Source organism: Sorex araneus, chromosome 6 (genome assembly GCF_027595985.1).
Source record: "Sorex araneus isolate mSorAra2 chromosome 6, mSorAra2.pri, whole genome shotgun sequence".
Taxonomy (NCBI): domain Eukaryota; kingdom Metazoa; phylum Chordata; class Mammalia; order Eulipotyphla; family Soricidae; genus Sorex; species Sorex araneus.
In genome coordinates, this window is record NC_073307.1 from 96009661 (window position 1) to 96024813 (window position 15153).

A 15153-nucleotide genomic window follows, 5' to 3' on the forward strand; every position below is an offset into this window, starting at 1 on the left:
GAGGCCTGTTGAGAGGCGTGCTTCTCTGAATATCCTCGCCCCTGTCTTTTGCCGAGGACGTGTAGGAATTCTGTGGGGTACACCTGGGAATGGGGTCCTTGTGTCAGGAGGATTCTGCCCAACTGTATCCCTAAGTGAATTTAACCATTTACATTTACAGGAGTGACCATTTACATTCCACATCCTCAGCAACATTTCATATTTTAAGACTTTTTTGTTTTATCTGTCTTCCTATAAAAATATATGATACATAGTTAATTTAGAGCACTGTCCTTTTTGTATAGACACAGGAAGAAATACGTTGAGCTTGTAGAGTGGCTCTCCTGGGGACATCTCACTACAGACTCAGACTACAGTGCTCAGGCCAGATTAATCTTTCCTAACCCTAGCAGGGTCCTAACCCAGTTACTACTTTTTGGATGGATCATGACAGAATTTGTCCATGACCATGCTCTTAACTTATAGTGAAGTATTATGGCACTTTGGCCTGGCCCATTTTGATGTCAGGGTAGCTCACAGCTTGACCTGGGTCTATCCAGTCCCTTGTCGGGACCCTGCTTTTGGGGTGCTAGGAAGTAAGGGAAACTGAGGCTTAAGATGAGAGAACAGATGTCCAAGAGGTAATATCATCCAAGAGGTAATATCAATTAACTTCCAAGTTACAAAAATATAGCATTAGCTGTCTTCCTGTGACTATACAAAAAAAGGACATTGCTCTGAGTTAACTATGCAAAGGACTTGAGAAGAGAAAAGCAATATTTATAAATTAACAGAGAACAAAGAAAGAGGTTACAAATAAACACAGAAATAGGAGCACTGTGATGGGAGTAACCCAATAAACCTAAGTTTGCTGTGACAAGGCAGAAAGGACAAACCAGTGTTACCCTATAATACACCATTATAACTTGCCTTCATATTTCTTAGAAGCAAGACACTTTTTTATTATGTTTTTTTTTGTCATTTAAATTACATAGTCTTTAGTTTTTTCAGGTTTTTGTTTTTCATTTCACTTGACTTTTCAAAAATGATATATTCTGCTCTTAAAGAGGACAATAATGAATCTATTTACTAAAAAATACTGAAAAACTAGATATATGGTTGTTTCTAATTTTGAATATTTAAAAAATTTTAGATACCAGAAAGAAGTTTATTTCTTGAGTGTCTCTCAGCTACAGAGTACTCTTAGATAACTTGAAGTTCTACATTAGGTGCATGTTGTACTTAGTGCCAGATCATTTTTGTTTGTTGTTTTGGGGCCACACCTGGCGGTGCTCTGGGCTTACTCCTGGCTCTGTTCTCAGGGATCGTTTCCGGTGCGGCTCCGGGACCATACGGGTTTGGGTGATCAAAGCCAGGTGTGCAAGGCAGAGTCCCTGCCCTCTCTACTCGCTATTCGGCTCAACCAGACTTCGGAACTTTTATTATGAGAAAATTTTATATTAGAAATACTCTCTGGCATTGATTTAATGCTGGTGACGGCCGCCCGACCCCTCCCCCTTTCTCCGTACACTCAGACCTTCTCTGTAGGCCAGGGATGGACCGTGCGGGCGTGTCCAGAGCGCCTCGTATGCGTCACAGACGGCAGCTACGCCCAGGACGGACGATGCCCCAGGAACTGTTTTACAGTGCACAAGACATGTGGGGACGGAAGAACAAACTCGCATGATTATTGGCAAGAAAAAACTGGCTGTGTGGCTGACGCTGCGTTCGCTCCTAAGAGCCAGGCCAGGAAATGTCTGCAGAGCCTCGAGCAGCAGCGCGTAAGCGCGGCCCGGGCCAGGTGGTTTCTCTCGAGCCACTTGCAGCCTCTCAGAGGAGAGCACGGCGTAGGCGCCAGGGAGGAAAACCTGACGTGGCCTCCGGGGAAGGTTGCCGGGGGAGGACAGCCTCCCTCTCCCGTTACGTGTACCCACACACATGTGCACACACACGTACACACACGCACACACATCCACATTCACACACGAACACACATGTATGTTCACACATACCCACACGCACATGCATACACACGAACACTACATACATGCACATATACATGAACACATATACACCCACATGCACACACACATGAACACACATACCCACCTGCACACACACATGAACACACATACCCACCTGCACACATATACACATGTATATGCGCATGTGTGCATGCAGATGTATGCATGCATGCACAAATATGTACACACATAAACACATGCACACAGATACCCAGCTTGCTCGTCCAGGCCCGGCTGTTTCTGTCCGAGAGGGGACGTGGGGTGAGGCAGACTGGTGGGGGCGGGGCCAGCAGGAGGCCTGCACAAATGTCCTTTTGGCCCGGCCCTGGCGTTCGTTCTTTTCCTCAACTGCGTCCAGAGTGGGGTCCCCAGAGGAGGGAGCACACAGCCCACTCCCATCCATGACCCCTCCCAGCGGTCCTTGGAGTCACAACTATTTTCCTAATCCCAGGATGACCTGTGCCATTTTTTTTTTTTTTTTGGCTTTTTGGGTCACACCCGGCGATGCACAGGGCTTATTCCTGGCTCATGCGCTCAGGAATTAACTCCTAGTGGTGCTCAGGGGACCATATGGGATGCTGGGAATCGAACCCAGGTTGCCGTGTGCAAGGCAAACACCCTACCCGCTGTGCTATTGCTCCAGCCCCAACTTGTGTGCCCTCTTAATTGCTCTCTGGCGGTTTTCCTGAGGCTCCGTGCGATCTGCAGAAGATTGACTGGGGAGGCAGGTGTTAGGATGCAGTTGTATTTTCCTAAGACGCTAAAGATACCTACAAAAATGTTAAAGCAGCAGCAATTTTCTCAAAACTGGGGAGTATCACACCCAGCCACAACACACCCAGCTGCACTCCTGGCTCTGTTCCTTACCGTGGTACTCGGGGAGCCGTAGGTGGTGCTGGGCATCTCACTGATGCTCCAGCCTCGGGTTATTTGGGGACGGGGGCCACACCTTGCAGTGCTCAGAGCTCATTCCTGTCTCGGCACAGGGATTCCTCCTGACAGTGCTCAGGAACCACGTCCAGTGCCAGAGATGGAACCCAGCTCCGCCAAGTGCCAGGCAGGCACCTCTAGGTCATACCAACCCGATGGTGCTGGTGACTGGGCCACACGCTGAAGTGCTCAGAGTTTACTCCTGGCTCTGTGCTCAGAGATTGTTCCTGGCGGGGCTCAGGGGACCACCCGAGGTAGTGGGGACTGCACCCGGATTAGCCAGGTGAGGCAGGCACCTTACCCACTGTGGTATCTCTCCAGCAATGAAGGCCCGTGGGGGGCCTTAATGATTTTCACTGAGGGCGTGTGGAACCTCGTGGATGCGCTGGAACCCTCGTCCCTCCGAGAACACTCACACCCACTGCCCCGAGGTTTCTCCCCTCGCCACAGCCCTGGCTCCATCTTTGTGGAACTGCTCAGCTTTGCTCCTGACTAATGGTGCCACATCTCCGGGGACGGGAGTAGTATATTTAAAAAATTTTTTTTTTTGTTTTGGTGCTCTCCCGTGGTAGTGCTCAGGGGCTGCAGCTGGTTCAGTGTTGGGGGTCACTTCTGGCAATGCTCAGGGGACCATATGATGCTTGGGATTGAATCCAGGTTTTCCACGTGTGAGGCGTTGCACGGCCCTTCAAGCTATCTCCCTGGCCCTGTTTGTTTGTTTTGTTTTGTTTTTGCTTTTGAGGTCATACCGGCGATGCACAGGGGTTACTCCTGGCTCTGTACTCAGGAATTACTCCTGATTAATCCTGGCAGTGCTTGGGGCACCATATGGGATGCTGGGAATCAAACCTGGGTCGGCTGAGTGCAAGGCAAACGCCCTCCCCGCTGTGCTGTCGCTCCGGCCCCCGAATCATTTGTCATGTGAGAGTTTCCCAAGCTCTCCATGATGTACAGTGCTGATGTAGTGCATCCAGTTGTTAATGGTTACTCGTAATATTCCTGTCTCCAATATCGATATGAAAATTGCCCTCATTACTGGTTTATGGAAGAACCAATTTGTGTTTAAAATTTTATGAACCCAAATAGAAATAGCTATTTGGTCTTAAGAAACGACATCAAATTAATATATAATACGGATGAATAATGAAGGCTTTTAACCATAAATTGTCAATGGGGTATTCTTTCAAAACTGGACACGTTAATCTGTTTCATTCTGATGTGACCAACAGTTGCATTAAAGCCCAGCCGTAGGCCCTCGCTATGAAAATTGTGAACTTGGTGCCGAGTGCTTGGTCAGCGTGCGGTAACGCTAGGGGGGGTGGGATCTGCAGCTTCCGTAGCTGTCTCGATAGCAGTTTCCATCTGCTGCTCTCGGCCCACGGCCGTTATTCCCAGCTGGCGGCCCCCCACCACGTGACTTGCTGTCTGTGCTCAGATGTGCAGAAGTTGGTCTCTGCTCTGGAGATGCTTTTTGTTAAGAGGATTGACAGGTTCGGGAGGGGACAGAGAGCTTACTCAGAGGGGCCAAGTGGGTGCTTAGCGTATGTGAGACTCCGAGTTTGACCCCTGGTACCATAGGGTCATTGAGCATCTCCAACTGTGGCCCTGGTGGCCCCCAGCACCATGGGATCCAGCATTGTAGTGCCAGGCCCGTGTCACCAGTCCCCCAGGTCCCCAACACCGCTGGGGAGGCCTCACACCCTTGCCAAAGAACGGGCAGGTCATCCTCCACCAGGCTGGAGGGTCCTTGGTGTGTGGGCCCGAGTCGATTGTTAGTGACCTCCACTTCAGACCCACTTAGAGACCCTCCGTGGCTTACAGACCAGGAGAAGGGCACCCATTCCCTGCTGTCTGGGTCACAGCCTGCGGTGTATTGCACCCCCCTCCTCTCTCTCTCTCTCTCTCTCTCTGGCTCTTTCTCTCTCTTGCTCACTCTCGCTTTTGCTCTTGTATACACACACACACACACACACACACACACCCTTTCCTCTTTCCCTCTCCCTGCTCTTTCTCCATATATTTTTCTAAACAGAACCTTTTTATCCCCTCCATATGTATATATCCAAGAACGCGTTAGCATGGAGAGAGAGAGAGAGCGGGAATTAGGGCTCCTGCATGGCCTTGGCTGCCCCTGCTTAGGTCCCCGGGCCACCATATATGTTCCCTGAGCACTGCCAGGAGAGACCCCCCCACCCCCCACGTACAGGTGGGTGTGGCCCCCAAACCCAAACCAAGCGAACCATTAAAAAGTCATAAAAGAGGTCATACAGAGGTGAAGGCTTTTGCCTGGTGTGCGGCTGACCCCCGCCCGAGGCCCAGCACCCCCAGGGTCCCCTGAGCGCAGAGCTGGGTGTGCCGCTCCCCAAGAGAAGGAGGTTGACACCCTAATGCCAGGGTCTTCTCTCAGTTCCGGTTCCCCCCAGGAGCCCGAGACCTCTGCAGACGCCCTGGGCGTTGGCCTCGAGTCTGGACTGGGAGCCGCTCTTGTGACTGGCCGAAGCGTCCTGGCTTAAACAAGACACCGGAGCCCCCGCGAGTGTGCGCGCTCCTTCCAGAGTCCGTGAGGGTTTCCCGTGCACGTGCGTGAGCGCGGCCGGGCTGGTGGAAACACAGACCCACCCCGCAGCTGAGCCGAGGGCGGGCACGCCCGGACCACGACCATGGTCATCGCAGGCCAGAGGACTCCTTCCGCCCCCGTGGGAAAGCTTCGAGAGCTCTGTCCCGCGAGCTGGCAGGTTTGCCGAGCAGATGCCCCAGAGGCCCGAAACATGACCCCGTGAGGTGGGGGAAGGGAAGTGGAAGCAGTGGGGTTCCGAGAGCCCGGGACCCCGTGTGCCTCTCATGCAGCGCCGTGGAGTCCTGTGGGGACGGTGAGTGACGGGCGCTGCAAGGCCTGTGACTCTGGGGGCCTTGGCGGGTGCTGGGTCCTGAGAGGAACAAAACCAGCTTCCCAGAGTTGGGCCGGGCCCTGAGCCGTCAGACAGCCGCTGACCCCAGCTTGATCCCCGGCATCCTCAATGTCCCCTGAGTACAGAACAGAACCAGGAGTAAGCCCTGAGCGTCGCCAGGTGTGCCCCCTCCCCCCCAAAAAAAAAAACCTAAAAACCACAAGAAAGTTGGGCTCAATCTGGTGAGAAACTTTTCCAAAATGAAGTGTGGCAGTTGGCGCCGGAAGAAAGGGCCTGCAGGAACCTGGGGGGAGGGAACGGCGATTTGTTTCTTTCTACTGGGGAATGGGGGGTGCCATACCCTGTGGTCTGCAGGCTTACTCGGGGCTCTGTGCTCAGGGATCACCCCTGGCAGGACTCAGGGGACCATGTGGGGTGCTGGGGATCAAACCCAGGTTGGCCACGTGCAAGGCAAGTGCCCTCCCCGCCGGGCTATGGCTCTGGCCCTACAATTTGTCTCCTCGCTTTGCTCGTTGTTTGTGTTGGGGCCACACCTGGTGGTGCTCAAGGGTCACCTTATTAGTTCCAGGGAGCCACGTGGTGCCAGGGATGAAATCTAGGGTTCCCGTCTGCAGAACACGTGTGTGTGTGCGTGTGTGTGTGTCTGTGTGTGTGTGTGTGTGTGTGTGTGTTCCGGCTCTTCGAGCCAGCTGCCAGCCCCAGACTGACAGTGTTCTGAGAAGATGCCGGTGACCATGTGTCCCGTCTGACTTGTCTTTTGGTGGGGGGCATGCCCTTGGGTGCTCAGGGGCTTCTCGGGAGCCCGGGGCTGAATCGGCGTGCACGGGCTCCCCGCCCTGCTCGCCCGCCGCTCTCCCCGATCTCCCTGTCTCTCTGGGGATTCTTGTCTTTCTCTGTTTTTTGTTTGTTTTGTTGTGGGGCTACATCTGACTGCTCAGAGGTTGCTCCTGGATTTGCACTCAAGAATCTCTCCTGGCATTGCTCAGAGGACCATGTTCCCGAGCCAGGGATCGAACCTGGGTCGGCCACGTGCAAGACCAGCTCCCTACCCACTGGACTATCTCTTCGGCCCCATCTTGCGCTTGTGCACTCTGTCTCTGTCTCTCTTTCTCTTTTTTTCTCTCTCTCTCCCTCCCTTTCACTCCCTCCCTCCCCCCATCTCCCCTCTCCCCCTCTTCGTCTCTGTCTTTCTCTTTCTCAACTTCTCTGCTGCAGTCTCCCCACGTGTCCCACACACGATCCTGTCAGTGGACTTGGCAGAGCCGGGAGGTAGGCCTCTGGTGCAGCCAGGAGCCCAAGAACGGCAACGGGGGGTGCCTTGGCCCAGGAACCAGATCTGCAGAAGCCTCAAAACAAAGATGGGGAAGGGGCTGCCGGTGACAGAGGTCAGGCCGGGCTGCTTTCCGTGGCGTGAATGCTGAAGAGCAGAGAATGCTGAACGGTTGAACAACGTTCGTTGTATTTGACAACGGGATCGATTGAAAACAAATCAAATCCCGATGCGCGATCAGTGAATGGGGCCACGACGGGCTCCGTGCTTCGGGGCCCATCCACAGTGCGGGGCTCTGGCCTCTTGTGGCTGCAGTCCCTGTCGGGCAGTGCCTGGCCTCTGTCCTCCCATGCAGTCCCAATCAAGGGCCCGTTCTTAGGGACGCGCTGCCGGGAACCTGTTGACAGAAGTTCCAGAGTAACTGAGGTAGAAGTGACCCCGGAACTCTGAGGAACGCTGAGTACCAGAGGCTCCATTCCGGGAACCCACTGGCCTGTGGTCGACCTCTACCCGCCCGTGCTGTTCAGGCGTTAGATGTTAGCGCCAGTTGCATGGGCTCCTTCTCGTCCTGCGAGCCCCGATCCTAGGCCTGGGCACGTGTTACCTTCCTGTCTGCCACGCGTGTCCTGGCGTCTGTGCCTGCCCCCGCAGGCGAGCGTCCCGGGCCTCTTGCCTGTGTCTTCTGCTCCCTGCGTGAGCTGCCTCCCCGCGGGGCCTCTTCCGGACGCCTGGCTTGAAGCCGGGCCAGTAGCCAAGGGCAGTCAGGGTTTTCCGTTTTATTTATGACTCAGAAGTTCAGAGCATATCCTCGGCGTCTGCATGCCAAGAGTTACGCTGATAGCAAACCTGTAACAGGGGCGAGTCCTGGGGCGGCCAGGGTGGGGCAAGGGGCCAGAGAGGAAGGACAGTGGACAGGACACTTGCCTTGCACGTGGCCAGCCCGAGTTCGATTCCTGGCACCTCCTATGTTCCCCCAAGCATGGCTAGGAGTGATCCCTGAGCACAGGGCCAGGAGTGAGCCCTGAGCACTGCTACACATGGCCCCCAAACAACAGAAAATCAGAATGGGGGTTAGGGGACAATGGTAGAGGGCCTAGTCACATAACTTGATTTTTTTTTTTTTTTGTGAGGCAGGACCTGGCCCATACCCGGCAGTGCTCAGGGCTTGCTCCTGGTTCTGTGCTCAGGGATCACCCCTGGTAGGGCTCAACAGGCATCGTGGGCTGCTGGGGGTTGAACATGGGTCAGCCACGTTCTGGACCAGCACCCTACCCGCCGTACTATTGCTCTAGCCCCCGGCCCCTTCCATTATTTAGATGAGAGAAGTGAATTTCAAAGAATCATGTTAAATGGTCACATTAGAAAATTACAGTAGGAATTGTAACTTCGATGGCCGCCATCGAGAAAGTGGCACTAGGAACGGCTGGAGTGATAGCACAGCGGGTAGGGCGTTTGTCTTGCACGTGGTCGACCCGGGTTCGATTCCCAGCATCCCATAGGGTCCCCTGAGCACTGCCAGAAGTGATTCCTGAGTGCAGAGCCAGGAGTAACCCCTGAGCATCACCAGGTGTGACCCAAAAAGCAAAAAAAAAAAAAAAGAAAAAGAAAGTGGCAGTAGGAAGCACGTGTAGCTTCCCAAGGGAGCGTTTCTCTCACCAAACTGCCTCTCGAGGCCGAGCTGGCCGAGTGTAAGTAGTGCCGGGCTGTGAGGAAGCTCCTGGCCTATGCCGTGGGTTAGCCGGGCCCGGGGGAGGGTTTCATCTTCTGCCTTCCCATCCCTGTTGCTGTGGTTCAGGTGTGGGGAGGTGGCAGGGGTCCACGCCACGGGTGGGGCGTCACGTGTCAGGCTGAGAGCGGAGACGCAGGCTCGCATGGGCTGTGAGCGAAGGGAACGGATCCCAGGGCCTCACGCACGCGTGCCAGGCCCCTCGGAGCCTCGTCTGAGACCTCCTGTGCCTTCCCATGGTGTGCGAGTGTGAAGATGGGCCGAGGCTGGTGGCGGGCCGGGTGGCAGCACTGCAGCGCAGTTCTGAGCGTTTCCGAATGGGGTTTTTGTAAGCACAGCCGGTTTGGACTGGGCTTCGTCTTTTTGAGTCCAGACTGTTCACGGCCTCCTCGTGACTCGAGTGCCTGGGGACAGTGGAATGCCAGGAGCAGAAGCTGGACGTCTGGGGCCTCTGGGGACCACCCGGGGTGCCGGGGAAATCGAACCCAGGTGGGCTGCATGCAAGACGAGGGCCCCACCCGCGGTGCTTCCTCTCCTGCTCTTCCTTATTTTGGGCTCCTCCCTCACGGCTGCCGGCACGTCTCTGGGACCAGATGCCGAGCAGGCAAAGAACGGGGCTGGCCACGGTGACTTCTCAGCAGGTCTGTGGCAAGGTCCGGAGTCAGGGGCCACTCGATGGAGTCGGTACAGCCTCAGAGTAACCGGAAGTGTGCAGAAATCCCATTTAACCGAGGCAGGAACTAATCAGGATGGAGAACTGATTCACATCGCTCTGAGGATCGCTTGTGGCTGGCAGGATGCTACAGAAGTCAGTCTTCCTCTGAAGGGCCCACGCAGCTCCCACGTTCCGGGGGAATTCTCCCTGCTTGGGACCTGCTGCTGGCGTCTTCAGCCCGTGCCCCTGTCCCCGCCAGGCTGTTTGGTGACTGGTCCATGTCGGGGCTCTGGTCAGCTTACAGAAAATAGGTCAGTAGACAAGAATGTCCCCTAAGGCCCCGAGTTTCATACTCAGTGCCGTGCACACGGACAGCGTGGAGAGAGGAGAAGGAGGCCCGGATAGGGGTGAAGATGACCGCTCAGGGCAGGTTTAATCTAACATGATTGATTACACATCGAGGTGTCAGACAGGGAAGTGGGAAAGTCAGTTTGGGTCTGTAACTTCTTCCATGTCGTTATTTTTGAGCGCTTGTACCACTGTCATTCCATTGTTCATAGATTTGCTCGAGCGGGCACTAGTAATGTCTCCATTATGAGACTTGTTACTGTTTTTGGCATATCGGATACGCCACGGGGAGCTTGCCAGGCTCTGCCGTGTAAGCGGGATACTCTCGGTAGCTTGCCGGGCTCTCCGAGAGGGTTGGAGGAATTGAACCTGGGTGGGCTGCGTGCAAGGCAAACGCCCTACCCACTGTGCTATTGTTCCAGTCACTTTGAGCAAATGAGGTAAAATAGATCACTGAGGAGCAGCTTTTATGTCTCTTTGGGAAGTTTTTCACACGGAGGATGTGGCGGGTGGTAAAGCTGCCATCTCACATGTGTGGGGCTCTGGGTTCGCTCCCCGATGCCTGTGGAGGGGGGATTTCTGTTCATGTTATCGATAACCACGTGCCTACATGGACTGGGCTCGGCCCTGAGTGCTGGACATGTCTTTGACCTGAATTCCACGTACCCTTTGAGAAGATGCTGTTTGGGGCTTTGTTTTGGGGTGGGGGTGGGCGGACTCCTTGGGGGTGTTCAGGGGAGGCGTGGGTCTGACAGTGCTGCTGGGCCCCCCCAGTCTCAGCCACTGGTGCAGAGAGGGGGGAGGCATGAGGTGCCAGGGGCCAGACTCGGGGCCTCCTGCACTCCAGCCCTGCAGTCACCCCCTTTGTCCCCGCAAAAGATGCTGTTGCTGTCCCTGGTGTTGCATGAGGAAGCTGAGACATGAGAAGTGGGGCTGCTGACCGCCCCCCAGCCAGTAGCTGGGAGGTGGACGGGCCTGGACCGGGACTGGGGGACGTGGCTGCAGATCCGGGCCCCGCGGCTTCCCGGGACGCCTTGCCGTGGAGGCGCCGCTCACTGTCACGTCTCTCTCTTTCCAGGCTTTCGGGTTTTTTGCACTGAATGTAGCCTAGACTCCTCCTCAAGGGCTCCCGTCGCCCCCAGCGTACTGTCGAAGGTAAGCGGGGAGGCGGCCGGGGAGCCTCTGGCAAAAAAAAATGTTGTGGGGGGGGAGCTGTGACCCTGCTTTCCTGCTTTGTGCTCCACCAGCCGACCTGCACCCGCCTCATGGCTCCTCACACGGCCCCAAAGCATGAGCGAGGCCCGGGCTGGATCCCAGCGCTGCATGGTCCCTGAGCACTGTCCGAGAGCCTGTATGATGACAGAACAAAAACCCGTCTGTTGAGGTTGGGCCGCAGCTACAGCTCAGCCGAAGAGCACTCGGCTTAGTTCCGAGGCCCTGAGCCCCAGCGGGTAAATACGCACCAGGGAGCGCGGCTCTCTCCTCGCCCCATGCCCCTGGCCCAGGGAGGGACCCCTGGTGGCTCTGGGGACTGAATGTGGCGTCCGGGATCCAACTGGAGGTGGCTGCATGCCAGGCAGGCGCAGTAACCTCGGTGTGCTCGCTCTCGTGCTCTCTATTGCTTCTCGCTCTCTCTCGCTCTCTTTCTCTTGCTCTCTTGCTCACTCTCTCTCGCATTCTCACTGTCTCTTGCTCTCTCGATCTCTGGCTCTAGTGCTCTCTCTCTCTCACTCTTGCTCTCATTCCCCTCTTGCTCTCTTCTGCTCTCTCTCGCTCTCGCTCTTGCTCTGTCTCTCTCATGGTTTCTCTCTTGCTCTCTCTGACTCTTTCTCTCATGCTCTCTCTCCCGCTCTCTGTCTCTCTCATGATTTCTCTCTTGCTCTGACTCTTTCTCTCGTGCTCTCTCTCCCACTCTCTCTTTCTCTCTCGCTCTCGCTCTTGCTCTGTCTCTCTCTCTCATGGTTTCTTTCTTTCTCTCTGACTCTTTCTCTCGTGCTTTCTCTCCCGCTCTCTCTCTCTCTCTTGCTCTTGCTCTGTCTCTCTCTCTCATGGTTTCTCTCTTTCTCTCTCTGACTCTTTCTCTAATGTTTTCTCTCCTGTTCTCTCTCTCTCTCTCTCATGGTTTCTCTCTTGCTCTGACTCTTTCTCTCGTGCTCTCTCTCCTGCTCTCTCTCTCTCTCTCTCTCTCTCTCTCTCTCTCTCTCTCTCTTTCAAGGCTGGATATTTTAAGCACAGCTTGTGTTTCGCAAAGTTTAGAGCTTTTTAAGAGTGGCCGGCTCTTAGCAAGTTCCTGTCCTGCTGGATAGGACTCCTCCCTCCCGCTCCTCTTTCCTTCCTTTCTCGTACCTGGCATCGTCTTAATTCCCGACTCCCCATTGAGTTGCCTAGCACCGCAGGTTGGACAGGGAGCTTCGCCGGGTCTGTTTTGCGTTGCGTGTCTGAGATTCACTGCCTTGCAGCGTACACGCCTCGAACAAATCCTCGCTAGTGCCTGAAAGGGCTGCATGAGGGAAGTCTCTGCCAGAGTCAGGGCCAGGGGACAGCAGCCCAGCATGCCACTGACCTTCAGAGGGGCTTTCAGGACCGTAGAAACAGCCCCTTAACCAGTCGGTGGAGTGACTGAAATAAATCATCCCTGGCCCCGGGGGCAGTGATGCCATTAGGGTGGATGCCTTGTTCACACGCAGCCTGGGTTCCATTTCTGGCACCGCATGGTCCCCCGGCATCACTGGGCACAGCCCTGGGCACCTGGCCCCGCCCCCCGCAGTGCCCCCCAGTGGCTCCCAGCCCCACAGGGCCTGAGCGGCACTGCGTCCTGGGCTTCTGTCCCCGTGGCCGACAACACTGGGAAGAGCCGAGGGATAAGCGGGAAGGAAGCAGAGTCACATCACCCCTCGGCCAGGCTGTGATGTGGGTGACGGTTTCTGAGCTTCTAGTTCAGCCTCAGTGGTTGAGAGCTCGTGCACAGCTGCCACAGCTCCCGGCCCGAGAGAAACCTTCGCAGAGCCCAGGCCCTTGGCCCTCTCTCTAGTCCCTGGCCCGGAGTCTGGGCCCCCCAGAAGGCTTGGAAATTCCACATCTATCTCCCTCCCCCAGGTTACATTCCGTGTCTCTTCGAGACACTCACCAGAAATGAGGTGGAGGGATGCTGGGACTCAGGGCGTGGGCAGTTGTTACCCCTAGACGTGTGAACAGCAGTGTGGGGGGCCTGTCACCAGATGTTCCCATCTCTGAGACACCCAGTAACCAGCACACTTCCCCCGATGGACATCTGTACTGAGGAATAAAGTAAGAATCCTGTCATTTTGGGCCAGCGTGATGGTTCAGCGTATAGAGCATTTGCCTTGCACCCAGCCTCCCTTGGTTCGATCCCTGGCATCCTGTATGGTCCTTGGTGCACCGCAGGAGTAATTCCTGAGTGCAGAGACAGAAGTAGCCCCTGAGCATCACCAAATGTGACCCCCCCAAAAAAGTCATGTCATTTTGTAGGCTATAAATATTAATGCAAAATTTTTGATTGAAAAACTTTAAATAGGAGCCAGAGCAATAGTACAGCAGGAACTTGCCTTATACATGGCTGACCTGGGTTTGATTTCCAGAACTCCTAAGGTCCCCAAGCCCACCAGGAGTGATTCAGCCAGGTGGTGTGGTCGAAAAGAAAAGAAAAGAAAAGAAGAGAAAAGAAAGAAAAACTTTCTGATTGGAAAAATAGAGCACCTAATTAAAAAAAAATAAGTCGTGCATTTGGGAGATGAGGATTGAAAATCCATTTCTAATAAAGTTGGGAACGTAACATCTGCAGACACATAGCTTTGATGTGGGGGTGCCTTTGTATGAGGGACACTGTCACCTTTGCCAAAATTGAACAATTACAAGTCAATCTCAATGTTTCAAGCCTTTGTCCCCGGCTTTTGGGCCATGCCTGGCAATGTTCAGGGATTACTCCTGGTTCTGCACTTGGGAACCACTCCTGGTGAGCTTGGAAGACCATATGGGACGCCGGGGATCGAACCCAGGTTGGACGTGGGCAAGGCAAACACCCTCCCTGCTGTTCTCTCCCTCCGGGCCATCAGTGTCTTAAATCATTTTTAACTGTCTTGTTCCCCTAAGATGGAGAAAATTTCCTGCCTCTCTCCTCCTTTTTTCCTTACCTGAGATATATGTGTGTGTGCACACAGAACACACATGTGTATGAACATACACACTCATGCATACATGTACACTCCCCAGAGTCACTGTTTCATGGTACACACACACACACACACACACACACACACACACACACACACACACACACACACACACAGACTCTCCCTGTAATGAATTTTATTTTAAATCTTGGCACATACACACATCCTATGTGTGACAGGTTTTCATTTTAAATCTTTGAAAGCACAAATATACCCGTTGCTTATATAATTTCCCCCTTTTACCTATTTTAGGCAGTATTTGCGTGTTCCTGCAGAGTTTTGCACAAAGTCTGTTCCCATGCAAACCAATGAGGGAGACGCGTCTGAAGAAAGCAGTTCCAAGGTCAGTGCGGAGCTCGGGGTGCGAACGTTGCGAGGAGAAATTAAACGGTAGATGCCGTGGGGAGGAGAGTGGGTGTTTTATTCTAGGTGAGTTTAGACATCAAATTGAAATTGGAACCTGACTGACTGCCAAGAAGATTCTTTTCCTTTTCAATATACATGTTTGCTATACCTGATGCCTAGTTTGAAATAGATTTGACTGAACTTAAAACTTCATGATTAGGCTAGTCCGAAAGTAGTGAGTGGTCGCAAGTTCAACCTAAAGTCAACCTGCAGCAAACTATAAACTAAACTCCTGGATGTACTTGGATTTAAAACTTCATGATTCTCTTCAGAACCTTTTCAAATTTTACTCAGTTACATATGCATTTTTTTTTTAATGAAATCTCTTTTGTCAACTAAGGTAGAAAAGTAAAAACTTGTTGCTAGTATACAGTTAACAATTTTTCTCTGTGTTCTGTTATAACTTGCTTTTGGGGGGTCCATGGATAGTGCTCAGGGCTTGCTCTTGGCTCTGCTCGGACCCTAGTGCAGTGTGGGGGGCCTCACCGGGACTGGCTGCCAGGAGGACGAGCTGTGTGGCCGCGTGGAGGGGAAGGCAGACGCCGCTTCTGGTCGCCCCCAGGCCTCCCCGTGGGCCCTGAGCAGCCGCCTCAGGTCTGGTGTCCTGTGCCTGGCGGGATTCTTCCATCCCGGGAGGTTTTCCTGCTAGCATGATTGGCCAGAGGTATTCGTTTCAGTTGGATTTTCTCTTTTGTTCTTGTCATGTGAGATATGGGG

General features: G+C 53.9%; 1 protein-coding gene across 6 annotated transcripts in view; it reads left to right on the top strand.

The window, feature by feature from the left end:
• The window catches only part of TNRC6B (trinucleotide repeat containing adaptor 6B), a 231389-nt gene that overhangs the window by 49447 nt on the left and 166789 nt on the right, over positions 1-15153 (top strand). For 5 of the 6 annotated variants that reach the window (XM_055142027.1, XM_055142030.1, XM_055142032.1 and 2 more), the window contains exons 2-3: positions 10920-10996; positions 14284-14374. The exons of the other annotated variant lie outside the window; for it this stretch is intronic. In XM_055142027.1, the coding sequence (XP_054998002.1) occupies positions 14330-14374 (45 nt within the window). In that variant the 5' untranslated portion in view covers positions 10920-10996; positions 14284-14329. The remainder of the gene's footprint in view (positions 1-10919; positions 10997-14283; positions 14375-15153) is intronic. 6 annotated transcript variants of the gene reach the window in all.